The sequence below is a fragment of the Delphinus delphis genome, chromosome 20 (assembly GCF_949987515.2).
Source record: "Delphinus delphis chromosome 20, mDelDel1.2, whole genome shotgun sequence".
Taxonomy (NCBI): domain Eukaryota; kingdom Metazoa; phylum Chordata; class Mammalia; order Artiodactyla; family Delphinidae; genus Delphinus; species Delphinus delphis.
Genome location: NC_082702.1, coordinates 14595743 through 14608797, shown reverse-complemented (window position 1 = coordinate 14608797; position 13055 = coordinate 14595743). Strand labels below are relative to the sequence as shown.

Below are 13055 nucleotides of genomic sequence, written 5' to 3'. Positions count from 1 at the left end.
CAGGGAACTATATCCAATCTCCTGGGATAAACTATAATGGAAAAGAATATTAAAAAAAGAATGTATAGTTAAAAAAAATTAAAAAAACAGCAAAAAAAAAGAATGTATATATGTGTATAACAGAATCACTTTGCTATATAGCAGAGATTATCACAACACTGTAAATCAACTATACTTCAATAAAAAAATAAAGTCACTGTCTTGAATTTTATAGTACCTGATATTAACAAATTGCCTTTTTTCTTTCTTTTAAACTGCATTGATATGGCTTTACTTAAACAATGTTTAAAATTTCTCTGGGTCAAAAGCTTCCCATCTATAAAATGAAAATGTTGGAATAAATATTCTCTTAAATTCTCTTTTAAGAGTTAATCATTCTCTATAGAAAAGGGCACAACTAGGAAAATGATGAGATTCTTTCATGAATCCTGGATTTTTTGACAGACTGTAAAAATATAGTCTTTTCTAATAGGAAATTTTGCTTTTCTAATTATCATATGTTTATTTACTACCTAGAATCCAGTTAGTAGTTTGCCATTGGTAGTTCACTATTTCAGGTAACATTACCTATTCCATATCAGGTTTTTGAGGAGATATAATATTCAGCAATTTTTGCTATTAACTTTCTTATCTTGATTAATGGCAACACTAACACCTTTTCTGAAAAATGGAACTGTAGCATAAGTTTGTTTTGTTTTTTTTGCGGTACGTGGGCCTCTCACTGTTGTGGCCTCTCCCGTTGCGGAGCACAGGCTCCGGACGCGCAGGCTCAGCAGCCATGGCTCACGGGCCCAGCCGCTCCCCGGCATGTGGGATCTTCCCGGACCAGGGCACAAACCCGTGTCCCCTGCATCGGCAGGCGGACTCTCAACCACTGCACCACCAGGGAAGCCCTGTAGCATTAAGTTTTGATTCCTACCTCTTCTTCAACACCTAGGTACAATGTGTCAACAAGTTCATTTACCTCAGTCTCACCAATACCTCCTAAATCTCAACTCTTCTATTTCCCCTATATGTTAAAGTAGTGGAACAGGAGAATGAAACAATTGAAACTTTTTTTTCTGATAGCTCAGAGACTATTTGAGGGTCTCATAGTAGTTGAGGTTTTCATTATGAATATTAACTGCCACTGAAGAGAATGAGAAAATAATTCTTATTTGAGCCCTGGAGTTATGGTTTTTTATTCAATAAGTTACCAACTTACTAGATGTGCCCAGCACTAGTTTAGAGCCTAAGGATATAGCTGTAAGACAGACATAAGTTCTGGTCCTCCTGGAACTTACATACTAGTTGAGGGAAACAAATGAAAACATAAACATGTAAATAGGTAAGATAGAATAAGATAGTGTAATTGGTTGATCTTATGTGTCAACCTGACTGGGTCGCAGGTTGCCCAGACATTTGGCTGAACATTACTCTGGGTGTGTCTGTGAGGGTATTTCTACTTGAGATTAACATTTGGGTCAGTAAAGTGAGTAAAGCAAATCATCCTCCCTAATATGGGTAGGCCTTATCCAATCAATCGAAGACCTGAATAGAACTTAGTAAGAGGGAGCTGTTTGAGTTGGGACTTTAGTCTTTTCTGGTAGCTTTACTAGCATGTTCAAAGTTCCCCAGGGATAAACTTTGTCTGTTCCAAGTGTGGAAAAAGCTAGTATCACTGAAAGACAGTGAATGAGGGAGGGTGTAGCAAAAGATAATGGTAAAGACATAGGAAGAAGGCATATCATGAAGGGTTTTGTAAAGGACAATAAGAAACCTGGATTTTATTCCAAGTGTAATGGGAAGCCATTAGATGATTTTAATCAGAGAAGTTAACACCTCAGGTTTTTAAATTATCACTTCTGTTGTTCTCTGGAGAATGGACTACAGATGGTTAAGAATGTATGCAGGGAGATTAACAGGCAGTTACTGAAGTACTTCCAGGTAAGAGATGATACGGCCTGGGTTACAAGAGCCATGGAAATGTTGACAAGTGATCAGATTTGAGATATGATGAAAAACGGGACTAATCTGATGATTATTTTAGAAAATCATTTTATTTGCATTTCATTAATCATGAGTGAGGCTGAGGTCATACAGGACTGTGGTTAAGTTTACAGGCTTCACAGTTACACCACCTGGGACTAAATCCTGATTCTACTACATCCTTTACCTATGACCTTGAGCAAATTTCTTAATCTTTCTATGCTTGTTTCTTAACTCCTGAAAAAAAATGAAGATTCTTTATGAAGTCTATATGAGGTAATCGATGTAAAACTTTAACAATAGAGATTAGTTTTTATTATTATTTACAATTTTTATCAGGCATTTGTTCTTACTTTTTCAACTGTGGATTTCTTTTTCATACCCTATATGCAGTTTTCTATTGGATTTTAATTTGGTTTGTAAATAGGTATTTAAACACCAGATTGGGTCTGCCATATGTATTACTAAGATTATTGTCAAGTTTTGCCAATTTACTTTATGGTGATTGTATCAATAGGAGAATATAATTTTTATGTATTCAAATTTAGTTGAGCTTCTTTTTTTTACTGCCTATGAGTTTGATATTATGCCAAAACACCAGCTAGTGACTGCAGAAAATGCACTCAAGATGGTTGTCTTGCAGTAATCAGAACTCTCATACACTGTTAAGAGTACAATTTTGGACAATCACTTTGGAAAACTGTTTGGCAGTATCAATAAAAAGTAATATTAAACATAACTTATGACTCAGAAATTCTACTTTGGTAGAAAGAAATATGTATATATGTGCAACAAAAACCTACAAGAAAATTCATAGGAACAATATTTTAATTGTTCCCAAATAAAAACTACCTAAATGCCTATCAGTAATAGAATGGATACATAAAATTATGGTTTATTCACATTAATTAAATAATATACAGTAGTAAGGTTAAGTAAACTACTTACATGCAATGATTCAACATGAATCTGACAAACAAAATATTGAGCAAAAGAAGTCAGACACAAAGTATATAGGTTACATAAAGTTTAAAAATAGGCATAAATAATCTATAGTGATATAATCTGAACAGTGGTTACCCCTGGGGTGAGGGTAATAACTGGGAAAGGTGCAGGAGTCTAATGGGTGTTAGTGTAATATTCCATTTCTTGATCCAGTGCTTATGCTGGTTAAACACGTATTCACTTTGAAAATTAACTGAGGAAAAAACTAGAGATCAGAGAAGCTGCTAGATAGGGGCACTTGGTCAAAGAAAGGCATATCTCAGTATGGCAAAGCTTTGAGCTAAGGCTGAAAAGGCAGTAAAGTGAGATTTGTTCAGTAGCTAAGAGTGCAGGATAAATCTGAAAGAGAAAGATTCCAAAAGAAGTCTGAAGAAAAAGGATCAAGTTCTGAGGAAAAGGAAATGTCCTTGAAGAGGAGACAGGCATTACTTATTCTAAGAGTAAAATGAAGAGGAAATAAGGAACCATGGATTCAATTCATTAAAACCACAAACATTTACAAAAACCACATATACCAGGCATTGTTCTAGGGGCTGGAGATACAGCAGTAAACCAAATAAAGCATACTCTTTGTTCACATTCTAGTGGACTAAAATTATAAAAATTTACCATAAATGATTACTTCAGACTGTGGCTGAATCTCAGCAAACACACATGGAAAAAGATAATTATACAGGGTCATTTGAAAGACACATCCCATCTATTTCTTCAGATATTCTAGTTTTTTTAAAAATAAGGTATGAAAGCATAGAATAATGTAAAATGCATTAATCTTAAGTGTACAAACTGAGACATTTTTATACATTTATGTATTTGTGTACCTACCACTCAGGTCAAAATACAGAGCATTTTCAGCATACTAGAAGGTTCCCTCATGTCCCTTCCCAGTAAATACCCCTTCAGGGGTAACCACGGTTTTCTATCACTGAGATTAGTTTTCTAACTTCATATATATGGAATCACATAGAATGTATTCTCATTTCTGACTTCTCTTATGACACATGTTTGTGAGATTATCTATGTTGTTATAAGTAGCAGTAATCTGCTTTGGGGAGTGTGTGTGTGTGTGTGTGTGTGTGTGTGCGCGTGTGTTTATGTGTATAGTGTCCAAGTGCATGAAATACTATAACTTATTCCATTTTCTGTTGATGTTGATTTGCGTTCTTTCCAATGCTGGGCTATTTTGACATATATTCTTTGCCTTATCCTCGATCAAAACAGACCATCAGTGGGGAGTTCCCTGGTAGTCTAGTGGTTAGGATTCGGCACTTTCACTGCCATGGCCCGGATTTAACCCCTGGTTGGGGAACTGAGATTCTGCAAGCCATGTGGCATGGCCAAGACTTTAAAATTATTAAAAAAAAACAAAAAACAAAACCACTAGAAAATCTGGGTTTACCAACTATGGGAAGTCTCACTACAATGTATTCATTGACCTAGGTGCCAATGAAAAACTTACTTCTGCTAATAAATGTTCATTTTTATCCTTATGGACAATGCAAATTATGTAATGAATTTCTGCCCTTGTTTACCTATTATAATGAAATTCAAAATTGAAGCCCAACTTTAATCTCTCTGAATGAAAGCATTTCTGCATAATCATATTTCCTGGTCTTAATCTTCCAACTCTGTTTCCTCTGAAAATATATTTTATCTGTATAGGATTTTCCAATTTAGTGTATGGATTACTGCAATTCCCTTAAACTGCACTGTAAAATAAGGCAGGGAACAAATATACTACTTAAAATTTACCTGCAACTCAGTCATTTCCTTTTCTTTCTGGGAGTGGACTGCGCCTGAGAAGGCAGAGCTGGAGAAGAGAATAAAAGCCATTAAACAAGGTTTGTTTTGCAGTTTCAGAAATCTGCACCCACAAGGTAGATTAAAGGTCACTCTATAGCAAAATGATACTTAGAGCCATCAGAAAGGCCAAGAATATACATTCCCCAGGTATAAAGATGACTACTACATCATGTGGAGCTTATGCATATGGTGAACAGGAATAGGAGTACACGTGTAGGAGATGCCCCATGAATTTATCAATAGCTCTGTATCAGAGAATAAATAGTTCACGTGGAGCAGAAAGATACACAGCTTCACGAAAGCACATCACCAAGAAAATTATGAAACTGACAACACACCTAAGGTATTTTAATGTATTGAGGTTTTTAAAAGAAATATTTTAACTACAAACTAAATGGGAATTTAACTAAAATGGTGACGATTTTATATTTTGAGAAAAGAGTCAGGAGAAGTTTGTGTGTGTGAGTGATGTGTATCAGAGGTACTGGTGGTGGTAGGAATGTTTAATTCTTATTTTCCACAGTATAAAAAAATCTAAATCTGAAAAGTGTCAAATAATAGCAGGATAAACATATGATTTGGAAAAACGGAGTAAACGAAAGAAGGCACAGTTAAGGGTTGAAAGTGATTCTTTCTGGGGACAGGAATTAGAGATGGGGAGAAAAAAGGATCAGGGTATAGTTTTTCTTATTCTTATTACAAGTCTAGTAGCACTATTTGATTTTTTAAAAAACAATTAACATATTATTTTGCCCAAATACAAACTGAATCATAAAACAATGTACTAGGTACGATTAATAATATTATGTATTATGTAATATTCATAATATAATGTACATGCTTATAAGCATGGGGTAAATAATGCATGATTATAAGTATAATATAGTATGTACTATCAACAGGTTAATGCAGGGGTCCCCACATCCCCGGCGGTCTGCGGCCTGTTAGGAACCGGGCCACACAGCAGGAGGTGAGTAGCGCCAGAGCGAGGCACTCCCCATCGCTAGCAGCATCGCCTGAACCATCGCTCGCTGGCATTACGGCCTGAATCATGCCCCCCCCCCCGCCACAGTGGAAAACCTGTCTTCCAGGAAACTGGTCCCTGGTGCCAAAAAGGTTGGGGACCTCTGGGTTAACATACACTCTTATAAGCATGGGGTAATTAATTAATGCACGGTTATACATATAATGTATTATGTGTGGCAGCGGTTCCCAACCTTTCTGGCACCAAGGACCGGTTCTGTGGAAGAAAATTTTTCCACGGATGGTGGCGGGGGGGATGGTTCAGGCGGTAATGCAAGCAGTGGGGAGTGGTAGATGAAGCTTTGCTTGCTTGCCCACCGCTCACCTCCTGCTGTGCGGCCTGGTTCCTAACAGGCCACAGACCAGTACCGGTCCGTAGCCCGGGGGTTGGGGATCCCTGATTTATGATATGATATATATGCAATTCCAGGACACCGAAATCAAACAACTCTCATATCAACACAATGAGGTCTATATTATGGACAATGCTCAGAAATTTGTGGATCAAATCATAGTTTTATACCCATTTTAGTACCACTAAAATACTTTGAAAAATGATCCACATCAGTATTATAAATTCATTAAGAAGCTAAACAGCATTAACCTTTTAAGTTAAAGACTGGGAGTTAGGGGGACTTCCCTGGTGGCACAGTGGTTAATTATCCGCCTACCAATGAAGGGGACATGGGTTCGATCCCTGGTCTGGGAAGATCCCACATGCTGTGGAGCAACTAAGCCCCTGCGCCACAAGTACGGAAGCCCGCACACCTAGAGCCCGTGCTCCTCAACAAGAGAAGCCACCACAATGAGAAGGCTGTGCACCACAACAAAAAGTAGCCCCCACTTGCCTCAACCAGAGAAAGCCTCGAGCAACAACAAAGACCCAATGCAGCCAATAAATAAATAAATAAAAATACCTTAAGAAAAAAAAAAAAGACTGGGAGTTAAAACTCCCCTTAATGATATGCTACAACTGGATATAGCAACATGATTTATTATTATTCTATCAATAATTCTACTCCTATTTATTATATTCCAACTAAAAATTTCAAAATATATTATTCAAACCCAGAGTTGAGGTCTACCAAAATACAAAAACAACCTACCCCTTGAGAAACAAAATGAACGAAATCTATTTGCCTCTTTCATTATCCCAACAATAATAGGACTTCCTATCATTATCTTAATTATCATATTCCCGAGCATTTTACTCCCAACACCTAAACAATAATCGTATAATTTCTATTCAACAATGACTAGTTCAGCTAACACTGAAACAAATAATAGTTATTCACAACCACAAAGGACAAACCTGAGCACTAATACTAATATCACTCATCTTATTTATTGGATCAACAAATCTATTAGGGGGCTTCCCTGGTGGCGCAGTGGTTGAGAGTCCGCCTGCCGATGCAGGAGACAAGGGTTCGTGCCCCGGTCAGGGAAGGTCCCACATGCCGCGGAGCGGCTGGGCCCGTGAGACATGGCCGCTGAGCCTGCGCGTCCGGAGCCTGTGCTCCGCAACTGGAGAGGCCACAACAGTGAGAGGCCCGTACCGCAAAAGAAAACAAACAAACAAACAAAAAAAACAAATCTATTAGGACTATTACCACATTCATTTACACCTACTACACAACTCAATAAATCTAGGAATAGCAATTCCCCTAAGGGCAGGAACTGTAATTACAGGCTTTTGTCATAAAACAAAAGCATCCTTAGCTCATTTTCTACCACAAGGAGCACCAGTTCCTCTTATTCCTATACTAGTAATCATCGAAACTATTAACTTATTCATTCTCAACCAATAGCTTTAGCGGTACAATCAACAGCTAACATCACAGCAGCACATCTATTATTCATTTAATTGGAGGAGTGACTCTAGCATTGCTGAATATTAGCACCACCACAGCCCTCATTACATTTATTATCCTTGTATTACTTACTATCCTCGAAATCACCATTGCCATAATTCAAACTTATGCATTTACCTTACTAGTAAGTCTTTATCTACATGACAATACACAACGACCCACCAAACCTATGCATATCACATAGTAAATCCCAGTCCCTGACCCCTTATAGGAGCTCTCTCAGCCCTTCTAATAATATCAGGCCTAATTACATGATTTCACTTCAATTCAACATTATTATCACTAGGCCTTAACAACGTATTAATGATGAGACATCATCCGGGAAATCATTTCCCAAGGCCATTATACATCAGTTGTTCAAAAAGGACTTCGATATGGAATAATCTTATTATTTCAGAAGTCGTCTTTTTTACTGGCTTTTTTTGAGCCTTCTGTCACTCAAGCCTTACCCCTACACCTGAACTAGGTGGATGCTTACCACCAACAGGCATCCATTCCCTAAATCCATTAGAAGTAACACTTCTTAATACCTCTGTATTAAGGGTATCCATTACCTGAGCCCACCACAGCCTCATAGAAGGAAACTGCAAACACATACTCTACGCTCTTATTACAATTGCCCTAGGCTTTCATTTTACAAGTCTACAGGCCTTAGAATACTATCAAACATCCTTTACAATTTCAAATGGATCAACTTTCTTCATAGCTACAGTATTCCACAGACTACATGTAATTATGGCTCTACTTTCCTTATCATTTTCTTCTTACATCAATTAAAATATCACTTCTCATCTAACCATGATTTTGGCTTCGAAGCTGCTGCCTGATATTGACATTTTGTAGATGTAGTATGACTATTCCTTTACATATTCATTTATTGATGAGGATCTTATTCTTTTAGTATTAAACAGTACAGTTGACTTCCAATCAATTAGTTTCAGTATAATCCCAGAAAGAATAATAAATCTAATACTGACATTAATTACAAACATAGCACTAGCCTAACTAATTGTATTAATTGCATTCTGACTTCCCCAATTAAATATTTACACAGAAAAAAACAAGTTCTTATGAATGTGGGTTTGACCCTATAGGACCAACACATGTACCATTTTCCATAAAATTTTTCTTAGTAGCCATTACATTCCTTCTTTTCAACTTAGAAATTGCTCTCCTTTTACCCTTACCCTGAGCATCTCAGACAAATAATCTGAAAACAACACTCATTATAGCTTTATTCCTAATTTTATTACAAGCAACAGCCTAGCCTAACAAAAAGGACTAGAATGAACTGAATATGGTAGTCAGTTTAAACTAAATTATTTTTACTTGTTAGATTATGATTAAGTTCATTACCAAGTGCCTTTAGTTTATATAAATATTATTATAGCATTCACAGTATCTCTTGTAGGATTATTAATATATCGATCTCACCTAATATCTTCACTATTATGCCTATAAGGCATAATACTATCACTATTCATTATAGCAACCCTGATCATTCTAAATACACATTCTACCCTAGCCAGCATAATGCCAATTGTTCTGCTAGTATTCACAGCTTTCAAAGCCGCACTTGGACTGTCCTTACTAGTAAGAGTATCAAACATATACGGCACTGATTATGTACAAAATCTTAATCTCCTCCAATGTTAAAAATTATTATTCCTACAATTATACTAACACCACTAACATGACTATCAAAGAACAGCATAATCTGAATTAATACCAGTCCACAGCTTATTAATTAGTCTCATGAGTCTTTTCTTCTTAATCAATTTAATGACAATAGCCTCAACTTTTCACTAATTTTTTTCCAACTCCTTATCAGCACCATTATTAATTTTAACATGATTCTTCCCATTAATACTAATAGCCAGCCAAGTTCACCTATTCAAACAATCATTAACTCAAAAAGTTATATATTACCATGCTAATTATATTACAAATATTCCTAATTATAACACTCACTGCCATAGAATTAATCTTATTTTATATTTTATTTGAAGCAACACTAGTCCCGACACTTACCATTACCCGGTGGGGTAATCAAACTGAACGACTTAATGCAGGAGTTTATTTCTTATTTTATACACTAGTAGGATCGCTTCCACTCTTAGTAGCACTAGTACATATTCAAAATATCACAGGCTCACTAAATTTTCTAATACTTCAATATTGAACACAAGCAATATCCATCTCCTTATCCAACATTTTCATATGACTAGCCTGTATAATAGGCTTTATAGTAAAATACCCCTTACAGCCTTCACCTTTGATTACCTAAAGCATATGTAGAAGCCCCCATTGCAGGATCCATAGTCCTTGCAGCCATACTACTAAAACTCGGAGGCTATGGTATACTATGAATTACAACAATACTAAACCCATTAACAGATTTCATAGCACACCCTTTTCTCATATTCTCCTTATGAGGAATAATCATAACGAGTTCAATTTGTTTACACCAAACAGACTTGAAGTCACTTATCACATATTATTCTGTCCGTCACATAGCACTTGTTTTTGTAGCCATTCTTATCCAAACACCTTGAAGTTATATAGGAGCCACCGCTCTAATAATTGCCCATGGCCTCACATCATTCATATCATTCTGCCTCACAAATTCAAATTACTAACAAATTTACAGCCGAATGATAATTCTAGCCAGAGGTCTACAAACATTCCTCCCATTAATAGCAACAGTGATGACTACTAGCAAGCCTAACAAACCTAGCTCTACCCCCAACTATTAAGCTAATTGGAGAACTATTTGTAGTACTATCATCCTTCTCATGATCAAATATCACCATTATCTTAATAGGAATTACTATAGTAATTACTGCCTTATACTCTCTATATATGTTAATCATAGCACAACAAGGCAAATATACAAACTCTATCAATAATATTAAGCCATCATCCATACGAGAAAATGGTCTCATAACTCTTCACATTTTACCTCTCTTACTCCTATCGTTAAGTCCCAAAATCATTTTATGGCCCTTGTACTGTAAATATAGTTTTAAAAAACACTAGATTGTGAATCTAGTAACGGAAGACTAAACCTTCTTGTTTACCAAAAAAGTATGCAAGAACTGCTAATTCATGCCTCCATATCTAATAGTATGGCTTTTTCAAGCTTTTAAAGAATAGTATTGATCCATTGGTCTTAGGAACCAAAAAGTTGGTGCAACTCAAAACAGAAGTAATAAACTTATTTACCTCTTTCACACTAGTTACACTAGTTATACTAACAATACCAATCATAATAACAAATACCAACATCTACAAAAGTAACATATATCGATCCTATGTAAAAACCACTATTTCATATGCTTTTATCACCAGCTTAATTCCAACAATAATATTCATTCACACAGGACAAGAAAGAATTATCTCAAGCTGACATTGAATTACTATCCAAACCCTTAAATTATCACTTAGCTTCAAACAGACTCGTTCTCAATAATATCTGTGCCAGTAGCATTATCTGTCACGTGATCTATTATAGAATTTTCAATCTGATATATGCACTCAGATCCTAACATCAATTGATTCTTTAAATACTCCTTTTTCTTATCACAATACTAATTCTTATCACGGCTAACAATCTTTTCCAGCTTTTCATTGGATCAGAAGGAGTTGGAATTATATCTTTTCTACTTATCGGGTGACAACATGGATGAGCAGAGGCAAATACAGCCGCTCTCCAACCAGTTTTATATAATCGCATTGGAGATATTGGATTTATTATTATCAGTAGCATGATTCCCATTTAACTTAAATGCATGAGACCTACAATAAATATTTATACTTAACCTAAATCACCCAAACCTGCCTCTAACAGGACTTGTATTGGCCACAACTGAAAAATCCGCCCAATTTGGCATCACAAATGACTTCCCCCAGCAACAGAAGGCCCTACCCCCATCTCAGCCCTACTCCACTCAAGAATAGTTGTAGCAGGTATTTTTTTTATAGTTGTTTTCTTTTTTTTTTTTTTTGGCTGTGTTGGGTCTTCGTTTCTGTGCGAGGGCTTTCTCTAGTTGTGGCAGGCGGTGGCCACTCTTCATCGCGGTGCACGGGCCTCTCACTATCGCGGCCTCTCTTGTTGCGGAGCACAGGCTCCAGATGCGCAGGCTCAGTAGTTATGGCTCACGGGCCTAGTTGCTCCGCGGCATGTGGGATCTTCCCAGACCAGGGCTCGAACCCGTGTCCCCTGCATTAGCAGGCAGATTCTCAACCACTGCGCCACCAGGTACTTTTCTACTTATCCGCTTTTACCCTTTAACAGAGAATAATAAATTTACCCAAACAATAATATTATGTATCGGAGCAATTACCACATTATTTACAGCAGTATGCACTCTTACCCAAAATGACATTTAAAAATTCTTGCCATCTCTACTTCATGCCAATTAGGCCTTATAATAGTAACAATCAGTATTAACTAGCCTTACCTAGCATTTCTCCATATTTGCACACATGCCTTTTTCAAGGCCATACTATTTACATGCTCTAGATCCATTATTCATAGCCTAAATGATGAGCAAGACATTCAGTAGACAGGTTTATTTAAAGCAATACCTTTTACCACAACAGCCCTCATTATTGAAGTCTCACACTGACAGGAATACACTTCCTCACAGGATTCTACTCTAAAGACCTAATCATCAAAATCGCTAACATGTCATATACCAATACCTGAGCCCTACTAATAACTCTCGTCGCCACATCCCTTACAATTGTCTATATCACTCACATTATTCTCTTGCACTATTAGGACAAACTTTTCCACTTTAATTCTAATTAATGAAAACAACCCACTCCTAATCAATTCTATTAAATGTTTACTAACTGGAAGTATTTTTGCTGGATTTCTTATCTCCAACAATATTCCCCCAACAACAATTCCACAAATAACTATACCTTATTATTTGAAACTAACTGCCCTTGCTGTAACCATCTGGCACTGAAATCAACCTCACCACACAAAACTTAAAATTTAAGTACCCTTCAAATTTCTTCAAATTTTCCAACCCCCTAGGGTATTTCTCCATTATTATACACAACTTCCCACCATACTTAAATTTATCAGCAAGCCAAAAATCACATCAGCCTTCCTAGATTTAATCTGACTAGAAAGTATCTACCCAAAACTACTTCCCTTATTCAAATAAAAATTTCTATGCTAGTATCAGACCAAAAAGGCCTAATCAAACTATATTTTCTTTCATTCCTCATTACCCTCACCCTAAGCATAATTCCGTTCAATTACCACGAGTAACCTCTATAATAACCACAACACCAATAAGCAATGATCAACGGGTAACAATTACTAATCAAGTACCAGAGCTACACAGTGTCGCAATTCCTATAGCC

At 36.5% G+C, this 13055-nt stretch overlaps 1 protein-coding gene across 2 annotated transcripts in view; it reads right to left on the bottom strand.

Moving 5' to 3' along the window:
* The window catches only part of LOC132416118 (zinc finger protein 569), a 68423-nt gene that overhangs the window by 34674 nt on the left and 20694 nt on the right, over positions 1–13055 (bottom strand). For both annotated transcript variants that reach the window (XM_069540167.1, XM_069540166.1), the window contains exon 4: positions 4726–4783. In XM_069540167.1, coding sequence (XP_069396268.1) covers positions 4726–4783 — 58 coding nt within the window. The remainder of the gene's footprint in view (positions 1–4725; positions 4784–13055) is intronic.